The sequence below is a fragment of the Canis lupus genome, chromosome 14 (assembly GCF_011100685.1).
Source record: "Canis lupus familiaris isolate Mischka breed German Shepherd chromosome 14, alternate assembly UU_Cfam_GSD_1.0, whole genome shotgun sequence".
In the NCBI taxonomy this organism is placed as follows: Eukaryota; Metazoa; Chordata; class Mammalia; order Carnivora; family Canidae; genus Canis; species Canis lupus.
In genome coordinates this window covers 56,420,401-56,439,906 of record NC_049235.1, presented here as the reverse complement: position 1 = coordinate 56,439,906, position 19,506 = coordinate 56,420,401, and the positions used below count along the sequence as shown (strand labels likewise).

At 40.6% G+C, this 19,506-nt stretch overlaps 1 protein-coding gene across 1 annotated transcript in view; it reads right to left on the bottom strand.

The window, feature by feature from the left end:
* The window catches only part of CFTR (CF transmembrane conductance regulator), a 162,420-nt gene extending 143,607 nt beyond the window's left edge, over nt 1-18,813 (bottom strand). Inside the window, 1 exon segment of the mRNA NM_001007143.1 lies at nt 18,761-18,813. Within this exon segment, the coding sequence (NP_001007144.1) occupies nt 18,761-18,813 (53 nt within the window).
* Between the last annotated feature and the right edge of the window lie 693 nt (nt 18,814-19,506).

Genomic DNA, 19,506 nt, shown 5'->3' with positions numbered 1-19,506 from the left:
GGATTCAGACCTCCCAGCTTCAAATGATTTTTCCCATCTTCAAACTGTATGTGGAATTTGGTTCTTGGTGGCATTTTGACCCATTTTATTCTTCTATTGCCATTATTTCACCCTTAGAAAGCAAATTGCAAATTATAGCATTGAAAGGTAAATTCAGTATCCTATTTCTTCTCCCTTTGGTGACACATAGCATGACTCAAGATCGTAAGTTTCAGATCCTGTTTTGAAGGTTGTGGAGCAATGCTAATTCTATTTCTTATGTTCTTGGAGACTTGATGTTACTGGGAGGGACACTGACCATAAAACTCCTAGAGGTGCAGGGAGGAGGAGATAGAGGTGGCTGTACCCTCACCCTTTGCCACTGTGAATTCCAGAAAAAAAGAAGCATGACAGAGGCAGGTCATGGAGACAGCCAGCAGCTCAAGGTTGACCAAGGAAATAAAACTCTACTCTAAGCGCCTTACTTTAAATCCCCTTCACTTAATATTTACATCTTTAATCATATAAGTGACACCATGGGTAAATGAAAATCCATAAACACCCTAAGTAGCTTCTTTCCCCCCAACAGTAAAACACAACAATAATAGATGACTGAGTTATTAACTCATCCTAATAAGCAACTGAAGAGTTCCAAATGGTCACCTTTCCAATCGGGTCATTGAAAACAGAAATCCTAACACAAATCATGATATTTAGTGAAAGTCATTTTATAGGCATCTAAGAATTACTGCGATCTGAAAATGTCATGATCTCTTGGTTCCACAAACACTTTAGGAAAATGAACTTTAAAGGAAATATCAAGCCAGAGTCTCTTCCTTTTGAACTCTGCAGGAGTTCCCACTGGATGAAACCACTGGTAATAAGGGGGATCTTAATTTTTTAAAAAGATTCTCCTAGTCCCATCATCTAGCAGGGTATTCTTTGGTTTTGTACCAATACCAACTAGGTGCCAGGTTACCCTAGAGAAATATAGATGCCTTGAAATAAAATCTGACCTCTATTTCCAAGAAATCTCAAATGCACTGAAATAATTGCATATAAATTATGTATACGTGAGCCTCTCTTCAATCCGGGTATAATTTTCTTCCTGTGTGCTTCATTCTCATCTGTACTTCCTCCACCTGAGCCATAGCCACAAAGTGTCTATTTACTTGTCCAAAATCCCCCATGTTCTCCAAACATAGTGGACTGTAAGCTCCATTAGGGCAAATGCCTTATAGCTCTTTTATTTTACTGCTGTCTCCCCTGCACATATCACCCAGCATGGCACATCACTGTCACTCAATTATTTTCAAAATTGTTAAATTAATATCAGCACATTACAATCAGTTTGCTAGTTTACTTGTCTTATAAGATTATCTTCTTGAACAATGTAATATAAATATACATCTCCATTGTCTTCTCCAGCGCTCGGGACAACAGACAGAATAAGTTAATATGTTGACTACTCAAAGATGGCATGTTCATGGCTCATCTGAGGACACTGATATGATTGCAAATATGTGTTGTTCAGCCAGTACTCTTGTTCAAATGGATTAAAAGGCAAAAACGAAGTCAAAACATTTTTCAAGTCTATCGAGGTGTCTATACCCTCGTATGATAAACCCACAAGTGTTAGGGCTTACTCAGCGATCATCCTTGAATAACATTTCTGAGTCAAGAACTTCAATAATCTTGAAGTTTCTAGCCACGATTGTTTAATTCCCCCTCAACACAATATTTTTATATTTAACACCCTGCTTTCCCAAAACATTCTTCCAAATGTCTGACCTTCATTCTACTTATTCTTAATGGAGATGCACCAAACTTTTATAAATGAAAAGTAATTCTTCATTCTCCTCAAGAGCAAATGGTCTCATTTATTCTACACTCCTTGCCAATCCCCATATCATGGCACCTGACATCTTCTGCATTGTATCCATGTCACTTCTGTACCGTAGAGACGTGATACGCATAGCTTTTTAAAAGGTTCATGAACATGCATAACTCCTTATATGTATTCTACTTTACAGTTTGAAATTGCTTCTATATTTCATTCTACTTCTGAACACTATTACTATTAGGAATTAAATTGTAAAAAAAAAAAAAAAAAGGAATTAAATTGTACTCCCCCCACAAAAAGAGATGTTGGTATCCTAACTCTCAGCACCTCTGGACATGACCTTATTTGGTGATAGGATCTTTACAGAGGTGATTATGTTAAAAGGAGCTCATTTAGAGTAGGCTCTAACCCAATATGACCAGTACCCTTATTTAGAAAAGGGGATTTGGACACAGATGGAGACACCAAGAGAACACCGAAGATGAGGGCACATATCAAAGTGAGGCCTCTGCAAGTCAAAGAGTGCTGGCAAATCACCAGGAGAGAGGCATGGAACAGATTCTCCTTCCCGGCCTCAGAAGAAACCAAACTTGCAGACACCCTGATCTTGGACTTTGTGAATTCAGAACTGTAAGACAGTAAACATCTGCGGTTTAAGCCACTCAGTTTTTGGTGCTTTGTTACAGCAGCTCTAGCAAACTAATATGCTGAGCCCCCGCAACAGGAAAACTCTATATTAGGACAATGCATGCAGAGGGACAACTGAACAATGGTGATAACTCTAAAAGATTTAAAATAAGGTTAAAAGTTGGAGATAAAAGCCAATGGCAAAGCACAGGCTGCAGATGTAAAATCAGACAGGGGCATTTGGGGGAATGTGATCTCCATAATTCAGAGAATTCACTGGGCTTAGTTCACAAAAGAGAAGGGTTAAATTTAGAGAAGAGAAGTGTTTTTTAAGAGCTTGGTAGTAAAGATGAAAAAGGATGAATTATAATAATCATGCTGATGATGGTATTTACCACTTATTACAGAACTGCTCTGTATCTGGCATTACTTGCTGTCATTTAATACATGGACAGTACTTAATTTAATGCGTTAACTTAGAGGATATTTTTGGATATGATCTATATATAAACCATGAACTTCTTCGGATAAAGCAGATTGCCCTTCATAACACTGGTGGGCCTCATACAGTCAGTTATCGGCCTGAATAGAACAAAAGGCTGACCTCCCGAAGCAAGAGAGAATCCTTCAGTGTACTGCCTTCGGAATAAAATGGGAACATGAGCTTTCCTGGGTCCCCAGCCTGCTGGCCCACTCTGCAGACCTTGTACTTACCAGCCTTTCTAATCATGTGAGCCAATTCGTAGAATAAATCATATGTATATAGATCCTATTGGTCTATTTCTCTGAGGACTTGCCTAATACACATAGTAAACGCTCAATGACTGTTGGATATCATTATAATGCTGAGCTGTGTTAAATGAGGATAACTGACTGTACTGAGGAGCATAATGCCATCACTGGAAGATAAGTAAATTGTCCCAGATCATACTGTTAATAAGTCACAAAGTAAGGATTCCAGCCAGGTTTGTCTAATTCCAAAGTACATCTTCCACTACAATATTGCCACCTAGGAGTTGACAATGAGGATTAGACACAAAGTGGAATGTGAGACTATTTTCTCAGAGTATAGAGTGGATGAACTAAGGAATTCAAGGAAAGGTCAAGAACAACCAATCTGGAGGGAAAACCAGCTCATGGTTCTCAAACTGTGGGCCCTACCACCTACTGTTCCCCAGAGGTACTTTAAGGAGCTTAGCAACTTTGGATCTGAGATGTCAATATTTTTAAGCATGTTTTACTGTTTTAAAAATAGGAATTGGGCAGCCCGGGTGGCTCAGCAGTTTAGCACCACTTTCAGCGCAGGACGTGAGCCTAGAGACCCGGGATCAAGTCCCACATCGGGCTCCCTGCATGGAGCCTGCTTCTCCCTCTGCCTGTGTCTCTACCTCTCTCTCTCTCCTCTCTGTGTTTCTCATGAATAAATAAATAAAATCTTTAAAAAAAATAGGAATTAAAAACATCACACCTTTTTACATGTATTGTATGAACATTTTAGCATACTGGATTCATCCAAACATTTTCCTGGACAGTCAGGCTAACTCATTGAGTGTCCACTGCATAGGAAAGGTTCCCCTGACATTTCTTCACACAGATTTATTTATTTTTCTATTTCTTCACACAGATTTAAAAACATTACAATGTGTCATTGGTTATTTCCACACTTTATGAGAGAGTGTGTCACTGCAGATACACATGGACCAAGCTCAGTTAACAACCCACCATATCTCTGGCATTCCTGCTCACACAAGATCTCATCCCTGCATAAAAGAATTGTGCAATCTCCAGAGAATGCTAACAAGCCACATCAGATATCATCATGGTTTTACAATACTTTATCATGTTTACACAACAGTACAGTGACACTGATTATAAAAGTCAGCATCAATTTAGTTCCAGCCTTTTCAAAAAAGAAACACTACCTTAAAAATGGAGGTTTTTTTTTTAAAGAAATCTCCAATAACTACACACTTATTCACACCATTACCTACCACTTTCTCATTAGCATCATAAAGTTTTCTTCTAAGCTTTCTTCATATTCAGATCAAAAATATTCTTGTGACTCACTCTTGGCTCTTCACAGCTATGAACAGGGTGACAGTAACAAGCTGCATCCATAACACATTCACTTACAGAACAGGCAGTATGAATTCAAGGCCCAGTGAAGTGCTGAGCTTGAGCAACTTCTACTTTTATTACAGAGTCTGGGCTGACAAACTTCACACTAAATATTAACTGTTTCCTTCTTTCAAAACTAGATCACCGAGTAATCTTTCTCAAGAAATTTCAAGCAAGAAACTAAATTTAAGTTAAAAGTCAATCTTGGGAGGTGCACCTGGGTGCAAATAATTCAACTGAGGTCACAGGAATTGTACCTTCCTTGTACCTTCAATACATTGCCAAGTTTCCAGACTACAATTCATTCCTGGGCCTGGTGGCTGACAAGTTTCCTTTGACATCAGTTATAAGAGGCATCTCGATTTCAGAAACGTAACACTGTGGAAAAGGCAAACATATAGGACCAAGAAAACAGTGCATAAATGTTCGATAATCATTTCAGCCCTTACTTGGGAGCAAGACGTTACCTATATCTCTGTATTTATGGAAGACCTATTGTCTTACATCGTCATTTTTATTTGCATATATTGCAGTTCCATGGAAGATGTCATTTGAAAAAAAAAAAAAAGGAAGATGTCATTTGGAAATTGGGATTCACTGATGAAACTATTGTTATCAAAAAAAAAAAAAATTGTGAAAACCACTGCAACTAGGAAAACCTGAGATACATATACAAAATGTCAAACGTCACCATCTGACGGGTGACTCTGCCTCTTGCTTCAGTCCCAAGAAATAGAGTAAGAGTAAACATAAGAAACAGAAGACAAAAATGATGACCATCTAGGAATTGGTGATCACAGCAGTACCCCCACGAGGGCAAATGGGGGTGAGGGGTACACTGCAGTGACTGAATCTGGAACTCAGCTGAGGGCTGAAGTCGGTAATGGAAGGAGTGAATGCCAAACCTCCAACAAAAAGCCTAAGGCAGTAGCTTTGATGAAGTGGAAAATAACAGGAAGGTAGATTTGGGGGGAAAAATGAGGGGTGATGGCTAGTACCTAGATAGAACGAATCAGGATAAGATAAAAAGTGCCTGCTGGTTTGGTACAACCGAGCTATTCCCGCGTGACAATAGTTGGCTATTGGCGTGAGTTTCGGCTGACTGCATCTTTCATTCTTCAACAGGAAGACCTCATTAACCTAAGATAAGACAGTGCCCTTTCCCCCTCCCCCCTCCTCTCTTCCTCATCCCCCTACCCCCAACAACAAGCAGCTTGTCACATGGACCTAAGTGGGAGGGCTTGCTTCTGGCACTTCCAAGAACAGAGTCTGACCCCTTATTTAAATGATACTGTTTAAAATAAATAAATAAATAAATAAATAAATAAATAAATAAATAAATAAATAAATAAAAATAAATGATACTGTTTCTAATGCTTGTATCAAAAACAATACATTTCAGAGACAAGAATGTTAAGAAAATCTATATAAGAATCGAGTGAAATCATAAAATTCACCAACTCCATTCTAGGTTTTTGGATAGTGTGATATACTAGTTAAGAGCAGAGCTCTGGATTTAGACCAATATAAATACATATCTTGACTTCACAGAAACTAGCTGGGTGACTCTTCATAATCTTTCTAAACCACATAATTCTTAGATGTAGAATCTGTTTGGAATTGAAGAATTCACTGAGGTCATATAGACAATCCCCGGTACGTGGCAAACGTTAGGAGGTAGTGGGAGACCAAAGTACAGATTTCAAGAAGTACATAAGAGAAAATTTTGAATTCGGTGGCATATTAAACTATATCTATGTTTCTATTGTTAATTTACTGAAAAAAAAAATGGTAAACTTTCAAAATCCTCTTCCCTGGACACACTAAGAAAGAAAAAGGAAATGAGGAATGTTGGGAGAGAGAAGGTTCCTGGAACTGGGAGATGGAATCACTTCCATCTCCCCCATTTTATGATTATGTGTTGGAATCCTGTCATTTGTCCTCAAATCTGTAGTTTTTCAATCTTTTACTACAGTTGAGAAGCAGTAGTTGTGCCCTTTTAACCCATTCTCCCAGATTTTAGTAGGCAAAAAGAATCACTTGGAATGTTGAAAAAAAAAAAATGTGGTTGTCCTCTCCCAGAGATTTTGACCTAGTAAGGATGGAGCAGGATCTAAGAATCTGCATTTTGATGTGATATATATATCGAATGCATATGATATATATATATAGCTTAAGTTTACTTAATAATTAATTCATAATTCATTAATAATTAATATATCAATATTTTTTAAAGCAGGTAGTTGGCAGACCAGTTTGAGAAGTGCTTCTCTAAAGCTATACAAATATTGTTAATTATGAAGAGGCTCCTAATTTTCAGAGCATATGTATTTACCTAAAGAATTTCTTTATCCTGTTTCTAGCTAGATTTCCCTTTAAACAGAATAACTAAATTTTAATCAAATTTCCAGAAGAGCAGATTTGGTGGCTCATTGTTTTTTTCACAGTAACTTACACAAATCCAGAATTTGACTCTATTCTGCAATAATAGCAGCCAGAGTAACAGAGTGTGTCTTGGGGAAGACGCAAGTTGTGTCGCTACCCTAACAGCAGCAAAAACAATTGAATCAGGGGCACCTAGGTGGCTCAGTCAGTTAAGCATCTTCTGACTCTTGGTTTCCACTCAGGTCATGATCTCGGGGTTCTGAGACTGAGCTCCAGAGCCTGCTTGGGATCCTCTCCCTCTCCCTCTCTCACCCCCTCTGCTCCTCCCACCCCTGCACATGCAGGTACGTGTGTGCTCACCCTCTCAAATAAATAAATAAAATCTTTTTAAAAAGCAACTGAATCAGCAAGTTTTTAATGAGTTCAAAAAGGCGGCGAAATTACCAAATTAGTATCTCAAGGGATCCAAAGACTGTTCAAGGATTAAATCTAATATACCCAGGGACACCTGGGTGGCTCAGTTGGTTAAGCATCTGCTTTGGGCTCAGGTGGTGATCCCAGGGTCCCTTTTAAGACAGCCCAAATGCTTCTCCCTCTCCCTCTGCCACTCCCCCTGCTTGTGCTCTCTTGCTCTGTCAAATAAATAAAATCTTTAAAGAAAATCTGATACATATTTCTAAATATAATCACCTTACATTTATATTTCATAGGAAAAATTTTTATTTTAAAAATTGCATCAAAAAATTTTTATTGTCAAGGAATTGTTGACTTCAAGTTAATTTTATTATATTAGATGATCTTCAGTCTATTTTATAAATCAATAAAAATAAGTGCCCTTCATTAAAATGGGCAAGGGAAAAATCTATAGGCATATAATGGCCTCTGTGCCCCAAAGGAAGAAAAAAAATTGCATCTTTAAAAATATTAACATAAAAATTCTAGTAAAAGAAGAATAATTAGAATGTATAATAAGTTTTGATATGTGGTCTAAGTTTTCAAAGTACTATATTCCTGGAACATACCAGACATTCAATATTTATGTTAAATAAATGCAAGTATGTGTTCATGAATGAATGACTGAAAATCACATATACATTTTAAAGTCATTACTTTTACATTAATGAGTTCATTTTGTAGTGATTCTAATAAAATTCCATTACATAGAACTTAGTTCTCTTGTTATTGGGATGGCTATTTTTGAGCTTTAATTTCATCAGTTCATAAACTCTTTTTTTTTTTTTTTTTTTAATTTATGATGGTCACTGGTCACAGAGAGAGAGAGAGAGAGAGGCAGAGACATAGGCAGAGGGAGAAGCAGGCTCCATGCACTGGGAGCCTGACGTGGGATTCGATCCCGGGTCTCCAGGATCGCGCCCTGGGCCAAAGGCAGGCGCTAAACCGCTGCGCCACCCAGGGATCCCCCATAAACTCTTTAGTACATGAATAAAATTCTGCATCTCATCATAGATATATGTATATGTATATATTAAGTTTTTATTTAAATTCCAGTTAGTTAATACACTATGTCATATTCATTTCCACTGTACAATATAGTGATTCAACAATTCCATACATCACCCTGTGCTCATGCAAGTGATCTTCTTAATCTCCATCACCTTTTTAAACCATCCCTCCACCCACCTCCCTTCTGGTAACCATCACTTTGTCCTCTATAGTAATGAGTCTGTTTCTTGGTTTGCACCTCTCTCTCTCTCTTTCTATATTTTATCCTCTGAATTACCTGATTTATGTAAATATCCTATGTCTGTTTAATGATGTTGGTCCCAATTGACTCCATAGTCAAATTAACCCATGGGGGATTTATCTGCATTGTGTACTTTCATTCATTCACAGTGCATATATACAAGTGATATGCTGACATTTCTGGAAAAAAAGAGAGTAACCCTATTATATTAGAAATGGGAAAAGATGCTAATGTGAGTTTATAGAAGTCAATTCTTTCAGTTGAAGAGAAGTATTTTTGATACTAAATATTTCATCAGCCTACTTATTATTTTATCGAAAAAAGTACTCAGAGGTCCAAGACTAAAATGAAATTAAAGGTCCTCTTTTTTTAAAAGACGAAATATGGTACATACGTTTAGGAAACAATTTTGGAAATAATCATTTTGACAATCTGGTTTAAAATCAAACTATCAGGCATCCTGAATACTCACATGAGATCTGAAGAGAAAAATATTTCGGGGTGGAAAGTCTATCTATGGCAAAGTTGTTTATCATCGATCTTCCAAAGGAAAATGATAGCATGCTAAGCTGGAATTTCCCTATGACGTCCTGTACCTTACACAAGAAAGCAAAAGAAACTTATTTTCCTATTTTATGTTATACTTTAGAACACATGGATTTGGTAAAACTGATTTTTTATTCAGAATTAAACATTTCCATCAAAAAATAAATTTTAGGAGTCCCTGGGTGGCTCAGCGGTTTAGTGCCTGCCTTTGGCCCAGGGCGTGATCCTGGAGTCCCAGAATCAAGTCCCATGTCGGGCTCCCGGCATGGAGCCTGCTTCTCCCCCTGCCTGTGTCTCTGCTCCTCTCTCTCTCTTTCTCTCTCTCTCATGAATAAATAAATAAAGTCTTTAAAATATAAATAAATAAATTTTAGAAGCATATCCATAAACCGAATTAGTCCAGTTTTATTCAATTCAACGAGTATATTTTATGGGCCTCCTCAGCCAAGGAGTCAGAGAGATGCTTGGTACAAAAAAAAAAAAAAAAAAAAAAAAAAAGAATAAGAGCCTCTGCCTTGAAGGACACGTCAAAAGGTGCATATGCAAACAGGATGTCAAGAAGTCCCTATAGTCAATAGGTCCCTATGAGACAAAACTCTTCTGAGAAATTAACTAGCAGCTTTCAAGCTACTATTTTTCTCTTCGGAAAAGTCCATTTTGCACGTTTGTTTCACTTCCTTTTAAAATTACCCAAATACTGAATAACAATAGTGTGAATTACACATGAGCCTTGAAAATTTATCCTAGGTCTTTTTTTGTTTATTTTTTTCTTCTATAGGTCTTTAAGCAATTTTAAAGCTGCATATTTTGAAGCTTATTGCAATAGACTTTTTAAAAAAGAATATTTGTGGCTGATTTATGTAAACGCCTAATGTCTCACTGGTGAAAGCTGTATGTGAAAACTATCTGAAATTCCCATACAGTGCCCATAACTGCAGTTTTATTGGAACACAGCCATGCCCATTTGTTTGCATATTGTCTCTGGCTGCTTTCCCACAATGGCAGAAACCACATGGCCCACAGCGTTGAAAATATTTACTATCTGGCCCTTTACAGAAAAAGTTTGCGAAACTGATCTAAAGTATAGCAATGAACTTGGGGCACCTGGATGGCTCAGTTGGTTAGGTTTCAGACTCTTGATTTTGGCCCAGGTCTTGATCTCAGGGTTGTGAGTTCAAGCTCCCCAATGGGCCCTGCACTGGGCTCTGTGTTAGACATAGAGCCTACTTAAAAGGAAAAAATAATAAATGAAAACAATAGGGCATAGCAATGAACCTTTCTTAGTAGCTTTATTTTCCAAAGTTCACAGAGATGTTTAAAATAAACGTACAACGAGAACTTCTGAATAGTTTCTCCCATATGCTGCCTCTAGAAGTAGGACTGGCAACCCTCACTAGCAAGAGACTCGGTCTCTTGTTGCTCCCACAACCAACTGGGCTCCAGACTGGGCTTTGCATTCCTCTAAACACAGCTGTCAGACCTCCGGGCTTCTACCTTTTCAGCTTAATTTCCACCTACTGATCTGACTGGTACCAGATGAAATTTGTGGGTCTCTTTCAAATTAAGAACTTAAAGTTAAGGGGCACCCGGGTGGCTCAGCGGTTCAGCATCTGCCTTCGGCTCAGGTCATGATCCCGGGGTCCTGGGATCGAGTCCCACATTGGGCTCCTTGCAAGGAGCCTGCTTCTCCCTCTCCCTGTGTCTCTGCCCCTCTCTCTCTCTGTGTCCCTCATGAATAAATAAATAAAATCTTTAAAAAAAAAAAAACCTTAAAGTTAAGAACATCACTAGGCATTTGCGGGGCGGGTGTGATGTCGGGTAGAAGCTCAGTAGGTAGTGCTAAGAAAAAGAACTCTTGTGTGTTTTAACTGACTCAAAGTTTTAACATGAAACAATGATACCTAATCTCTTCCAGAATGAGAATCTTTTGTTAGCGCGCGCGCACACACACACACACACACACACACACACAAACACACAAAATATTTCAGGCTAGTAGGTGTGCTTTTATTTACTCAGTCACCGCAGACAGTACCTGCAGCCCCGAGATTTTCATGCCTCCTTGAATATCTCTATCCTAGAACTCCGAGGTGTAAAACCCGCTGTGAGAGAAGTGAAGTTCTGAGGAGGTGGGGGCACTGCAGACCCCACCTGAGTTGGTGGGTTTGGAGGGCTGGGAGGTAGTCGGAGGGTGTCAAGTAGAATTTCAAAGTAGATCTTAACTTGTGCCATCCTTAGAATAGCAGCTGCTTATTCCTGACACTCTCAAGGTGACTCCATAGCACAATAAAGCCAAACAAGTAGCCACTTTAAATCCTTCCCTGAACACCACCCTGGACTTCACTGAACGGGGGAAGGCAGTATTTAGAATCCTGTCACTCAGACACCTTCATTTCACCTCTCACTTTAATATATTTTCAAACAACCGCATTACCTGGCCCTTGGGCCGTAAGCATCATTTCCTCTTTTACTTAAAGAGAAGTGCCAGGCCCCCACTCCCACCCCCAAGTCTCCTCCCAAACTCCTCACACAGCCAACGTCATCGTCACCCACCCTGTCACCCAAGTCAGCACATCTAGACCTTATCCTCGATGCTTCTCTCTCCTTCACCTTCCACATCTAATCAGTTGCCAATCCCACTCCCACTCCCAAATGTCTGTTTAAGATTTTTTTTTACTTTTAAGTAATCTCTACACACCCAACATGGGGCTAGAACTCATGACCTCGAAATCAAGAGTCACACAGTCTACTGCCTGAGCCAGCCAGGGGCCCCCCCAAACTGTCTTTCAAATCCATTTTTCTACCCCTACAGCTCACCGTTCCCTCGGCAAAACTACAACAGCTTTGAACTGGTCGTGTCACTCCTCGGCTCAAAATCCATGGCTTTTCACTTCCAATATGACAAAGTACAAATGAAGCTCACCGAGCTCCTTATAATTGGGCCCTGGCTAGAGTTTCAGACCCATCTCCCACAAATCTGTCATACACTGCATGCTCCGGTCACAGGGAACATTTCTGAATTCTTTGAAGGTGTCATGCTCCCTCTTGCTGCCAGTCCTACACAAAATCTGCTGCTCCCATGTTTACATTTTTCCTAACCCATCCCAGGCCTCTATGGACAATCTCCTTTAGGTGTCCACTCAAGAGGCACTTCTCCGGCAGGCCTTCCTTAGCCAGCCTTTGACTAGATTCGATGGCCCATGGAGTGTTTCTAAAAGCCCCTGAGACTCTGGGTTTCAGAGAATTCATTCCACGAAGGCAGCACCAATTTCTTTCTTGCCCATCTCGGCTTTATTAATTGCCCTGCGTAGAATATAGAAGGTGGCAACTAAATGAATTAGGGAATTCCAAGCTGCCCTGAGTCATCACCTATGGAGGAAGTACCGCTCTGATTCAGCTCCTTGCAGCAACCTATGGGAGACTTCTCTGATTTTATCATAGTAAAGCCCCGTTCCAGGACTGAGAATTCTAAGAACTTAGCAGAAACCTTTAAATCATTTCTTTAGATCCCATGAGCAAGGAATTAGCAAATAAGCTTCCTCAGGAAGGATAAGACCTGGCCATAAGGAGACACAAGAAAAATTTGACAAAATAATTATTCTGAGAATTAAGTCTTATCAGAGGGCAGCCCCGGGTGGCTCAGCGGTTTAGCGCCGCCTTCAGCCCAGGGTGTGATCCTGGGGACCTGGGATCGAGTGCCGTGTCAGGCTCCCTGCGTGGAGCCTGCTTCTCCCTCTAATTGTGTCTCTGCCTCTCTCTCTCTCTCTCTCCCCCTGTGTCTCTCATGAATGAATAAATAAATAAAAATCTAAAAAATAAAAAAATAAAAGTCTTATCAGAATGATGGCACACTGCAAAACAGCTGAATGTCATCGTTCTACAATACCTATAAGCCTCTTAGGTTGATCACCACAGAATAATGATCATCACAAAGAAATATTTATTAAACCAGCACATGCAGGAGTCTTGCTATGGTCTGAATACTGTATTAAATGAGCCCGAGAAGGCCCTGACATCCAGGGCTTTACAATTTGGGGAGTCACTGATGTCAAAAGACAGGAATAGGCCCATGGAGCTGCGACCTGGACAAGCCTTGCGCCTGGGAAACAGCTGCCAAAGCCAGCTTGCTCAGAGCCCATAAGAAATCTATTCCTTCTCTACACCATGGCTCCTGATTGAATTTTTACAGGTTTCTTGCTGAAAGAAGCCTAAGCTCCTTGCCAACACAAAGCTCAATAGTTAAGCCACTTTGCAATGCTAATTTGCCTCTCAAACAACTAGCAGGTCAATTCTGGGGGAGCTGGTGAGGTGAGGAGCACCTGAGATGGCAATGTTGTGCTTTGCCATGAGGCACTGAACGTGGGTGATGCGTTAACCTTCAGTCAGGCCCCGCAGCCAGACCTCCGTCATACTGTTTTCCCCTCTTGACCTCATGGCATCCCAGGGATTTTGTTCCAGGGATGTGCTCTACACGGATGCGTCAGGAATCAGTGGAATCAAAATTGCCAAAATTGCTGCTGAGTCAGAGGTGTTTTTAAAAGTTTGACAAACAACATATAGCTGCCTGCTAAACGGTTAACACCCTTCCCTGGTGGTTCTGCAATCCTATACTTACATGGCAGCTCTATGCCACCGAAATTACAGGTTCCTGTGAAACGACACGAACAATAATGATACATCTTATAGGGGTGCTCGTTGAAGGGCCTTTTAAACAAGTTTGAGCATTTATGCGTTGACAATTACCATACTAAGTCCTACTTCCTCCCACAAAACAGAACCGGAAAACTGGAAAACCATGATTTCCCTAGTGTACCAGTTGGCTCCACAGGGTATTTTGATTGTTGCATCAAACATAAAATATTGATGAAAGGGCTAAGAAACATAGATTCCACTTCCTGTTTAACAAAGAATTGAGCATTAAAGCTAACCCATCTGTGCCATGTGTTTTTAAGTATATTAAGAATACCTCTGGACTGTCAAGTAAGTAGTAATTTGAACTATTGAAATAGTTCAAAACCAAGGAGGAAATTTTTTAAACTAGCCAAATTGACTAAAAAAATTAATTATATATACATATTATATATATATATCTACTAAAAGAAATTTAATTATATATACATATACTTTATATATTAAAATATACATAAATTCGATTTCAGCCATATCATGCCAAAGAGATCATCTTAGAACGGTGAAAGTAAAAGCCAATCAAGACTGACATGTTTCCAGGTTGGAAAATCTGAACTGTATTATTAAAACACGATCAGCAAAAAGTGGATGCATAGAAGGGAATAGCAAGGGACCGCGGTAGGAGTTAACATCTGTCAGTGCTCAGGCCACGCTGTCCAAGAGAAAGGGGTGTGTGTTCCACAGGTGGTCTCCTTCGGTTCTACAGGAGACAAAGCCATGGGAGAGGAGGAAAGCCTGCGCTGTCCTCACTGGATGACATCTGTTCACTGACTAAACGGACTCCTGGTACTCCGACCCCTTTGGCAGCGGGACATCTCAAGAGGAGTTGTGCATCTCCTACTGGCCTTTTGTTTCATGCATCTCTAGTTCTTTTGGTTTGGATAGGCCCAGCCTCGTCCGAGAGACACACCTGACACAGCGCCTGCTTACTGACCAGGACAGGACTAGACCCTTGTTTGAGTGGCCGAGTGGTCTTTCTCGGCAGCAATTCTATGAATGCCTGCCAACAAACTGCAGAGATATTTATGACTCTGCCATGATTTTAGATTTCCTCATGCCTTACAAACGAGTAGCACAATGTAAATACAAAATCACCGCCATGGATTTTTTTACAATGTGCCATAACTTGTATGATCAAACAAGGGTGGTCCTCTTCAAAACTGTGATCTTTATGGTTCTTTCATTATAAGCTTATTGTAATTATGCTTCTGTTGCTCAAAGCACTTAATGTTTAAAAAAAAAAAAGCACTTAATGTTTCTCTTCATTAGGAAATGTTTTTTAAGCTTGCAATACATGTTTTTGAATGATAATACCTAAACTTAAGTAGCACTAGGCTGTTAACAAAGCAAATTATGATGAAGAATCTACTCTACAGGGCAGATTTGATTTCAAGATACAGTCAAAAGTCATTTAGAAGTTCAAGTGATCAATCTGGGTAATAGGACTAATAACCTAATGCAAGTTCTGACTACAAGCAATGAAGCCACTAGCTCCCCATGAGAAGAAACTTCCATACCGTGTTTAAAGGTAATTTCAGAAAAAGAATCCAAAAATATTTTGATCAGAGGCAGGATTTTTAGAAGGAGTTTGGTTTTCATTGATAGCTATTTTGATTCACCACTCCCATTCTAATACATAAATCTAGTTTGTGTAAAAACCTCTCATCACTTTGTGTTTAGTAGTTATAAAAATATCTTAAATGGTCTTATTAAGCAGAGATTTATGCAATTCTTGGCCTTAGATCCTAATAGTATTGTAGTGACTCTCTGATCTTATTTGAGACTTCTCTGCGGAGCTTATCAGGAACCCCATCCAGTTTTGTAAGAATCTGTGGCACTTAGATTCCGTGGGGTTCTGACAATTCTTGAAGCATTGATCTACACTCCTGGTATGGATGCCATGACTAAAATCCAAGGTATTCAAGACTTCAGATGCCTTTCAAATTTTGAACTTGATGTGAAGCCCATGCAAAATTAGGAAAGTACTTAAAATTATCCCAAACTTTATTAGCTTTTCCAAGAGATTTAATATAACCTATAACCCAGGCCATAATAGTTTTACTTCGAAACTAAAGGGGTTATATCCAGAAAGTTAAATTCTAAAGTATTTAACAATTTGTGATATAAACATATGACTTTTCCCCCCTCATATATCTAGTAAGGCCATGATAGATGAGATTTTACCTGAATTAAATTCTCATCCAGGCCCATAATCTTACAGACTGATAGTCATAAAATTTTATTCAATAAAGATGAATTGAGGATCTTATGTAAACAGAGTACTTGGTATGGTAATGAATGTAAAAATATAATAATAATAATAGCTAAAATTTACTGGGCTAACCGCTTCACAAGCATTTTCTCAACAGATTAACTCCAATGACATAGGTCCTATTAGTCTCTAGTTATAAAGGTCAAGCCACGCAAACACAGATATGTTAAGGGACTTGCCTCAGGTCACACAGCTCAATCTAAACACTCTGAATCACAACAGTCTGAATCCAAAGCCTAACACCCTTGACCACGAAGCAGTAGTGGTCAATGCAGAAAATAAATTTCTTACCCCTTTAGAATGAAAACCAAGAAGAAAGTTTATAATCACTTCTATTTTAGGTGATTGTCATTCTCATAAATAGTAGAAACTTAACTTTTTAAAATACACCTCTTCTTAGAGCGATTATGAAATAGTTTGGAGAAGAGGAATGAGTATGTTCTTAACAAATGTAGTAGCCATTATAATACATTTTTTAAAGATTTATTTATTTATGAGAGAGAGAGAGAGAGAGAGAGAGAGAAAGGCAGAGACACAGGCAGAGGAAGAAGCAGGCTCCACGCTGGGATCCCGACGTGGGACTCGATCCCAGGACTCCAGGATTGCACCCTGGGCCAAAGGCAGGCATTAAACCACTGATCCACCCAGGGATCCCTATAATACATTTTTTTTTAAAACAAATCAACCTCAAAGCATTTTTTAAGCTATACTAAAACTTATAAGATGATCTATTGAAAAATAGATCAATAGTGATCTAATTTAAATCAACAATGTGCTAATTAAAAGTTCTTTAGCAATTAGAAGTAGGCCTAGGATATTCATTTTTCTGAAAACTGCATTTTTAGACTGATTGGCACTTACGTTCCTCAATACGCTCTACTAAAAAAGTCTACAATTTATGCCAATTAGCATTCTTTGTTACTAGGAAAATAAATGGACAGATCATCCAATTTTTATAGACAGAGTAACAAAAGGTGCTGAAAACGTAAGTACAAAAGGTAATTCCAAGGAGTGAAGCCCTTCTGTCTTATCCACAGGGACGAACTTTCCTTCAATGGCCAACGGCCATTCCTTACCACCTGAGTTCCACACTTACTGCACATGCAGAGAAGACATGGAAAAATATGAAAGTACCTTCCCCTCCTCACACACACACACACACACACACACACACGTGGGCATTTTTATATTTGACTTTTCTGATACCTAAGTATGCTGATTCACTGGATAATTATGAGCCTAGTAACATTCCATGACAGAGCTGCACCTATTCATTCATCCACATAAGTATAACAGGAACAAAGTAGATACAGTATGCAAAGAACACTTCAAATTTAAAATGCTACATCTAATTACACTTTGCCTAAGACTCTGAACTTAGATTCCATTTTTAAAAACATCCTTAGATGAAGTTTGCAAGCTTTTATGGCTCATTACATGCAAAGTAGGATAAGAGTATAATGTATTACATGTCAGTTGTGTATAACTTCAGGATCTAGTCCTATGACTTCACATTTCCATGATAATTCTGATCCTCCTCTGCCCTTTAAAAATGTATGACTTGTAGGGGCGCCTCGGTGGCTCAGTTAGTTGAGCACTGGACTCTTGATTTTGGCTCAGGTCATGATCTCTGGGTCTGGGATCCAGCTCCAAGTTAGGTAGGTGCTGACTGGTGTTTCCCGTTTAAGATTTTTCTCTCCTTCACCCTCTGCCCCTCCCCTCCTTCTTAAAAAAAAAAAAAAAAAAAGCATAACTTGTAGAATTAGCTTTTTTTTTAAGACAGATATTTCAAAGGATTTGTTTTCATCCTTAAAAGAAAAATGGAATACTGGCAAATAAGTGTTAGATTTACTCAGTATCATAACAAGAAAAACTTTAAGCTCATATTACCCACTTCACCCGTCTCCCTTAAAGAAAAAGTGCAATATTCAATCAACAAATGTTTTCTGAGCACCTACTACATGCAAGCATGGCACTTGGAATAGGCAGGCCACAAGATATCCAAGTTTCAAGGCACGAAGTGGGCGAAACAAGGGACCAAACTTAAGTATTTGTTATCAACAGGTTGTTTTGTTTTGTTTTTGAGATTTATTTGTTCATGAGACACAGAGAGAGAGGCAGAGACACAGGCAGAGGGAGAGGCAGGCTCCCGCGACCCCGGGGTCACGCCCTGGGCCGAAGGCAGATGCTCAACCCTGGAACCACCCAGGTGCCCCTATCAACAAGTTTGTAATTCATTAATTTCTTAGAAAAACCTAAGAAAACACTTGCACAGTAGTACATCTGGGCCCTGAGAGTACAGTTTCCAGTTGCGAGTAGTTCAGCCTTCAAAGTGAAGGTGAAGCTCTCTATCCAAACGACTGGCTCCGGTGTGTCTTTAATCTCCTCCTCCCAACGCCTTCTATTTTGTTCCCAACATCCCCAGCCTCCTTCACAACAATGAATGACAGCGCATCTTACAAAAAAAAATAAATAAATAAAAATAAAAAAAATAAAAAAAAGCTATTCCTCTTTCCCCAAAACCCAGCAACTACACACACACCCTCTTCTTTCGCGGGCACGTGTCCTTCCAAAACTCAGCAGGACGCCCCCTCACCTGAAGAAAAGTTTGGAGAGGACGCTGGCCTTTTCCAGGGGCGACCTCTGCATGGTCTCCGCGGGCGTCGGGCGCCGCCGGGCAGGCCGGGCGCGAGCTCCTGCTGCCAAGCGCCCTGCTCCCGCCCCGCCGCCGCGGGCTGCTCGCCCCTTTTTCTCTGACCTGCCGTGATGTCATTTGCCGCCAGCCTCCCCCCACCCCTGCCCCGCACACCTCCCCTTTGCTTTCGCTCCTTCCCCCGCCTCCAACGCCCAGGTTAAAAGCTGGGCGCCGCCCGGCCCGGCCCCCAACTTGCCCGAGCCGCTTCCTCCACCTGCGCGCGCGGCCGCTCCGGGTCGCTCCCTCCCGCCCCCACGCCCCCAGCCCCCCGCCCGCCTCCCTACCGTGCGCCCCCGCCGCTCCAGGTGTCTCCCTCCCGCGCCCCCCTCCGGCCCCAACCCCGCCCCGCGTCCCTACCGCGCGCCCCGCTCCGGGTCTCTCCCTCCCGCCCCCCCGCCCGCGTCCCTACCGTGGCAGCCACTGTCCGGGGTCGGGTCCCCGTCTCTCCGCGGGAGCCCGTCCAGCGGGGGGCCGCCCCCCGCATCCCGGCAGCTCCGGGTCTCTCCCTCCCGACTCCCCCCCCCAGCCCCCACCCCTGTCCCGCGTCCCTACCCTGCGCCCCAGCCGCTCCAGGTGTCTCCCTCCCAACCCCACCCCCAGCCCCCACCCCTGTCCTGCGTCCCTACCGTGCGCCCCGGCCGCTCCAG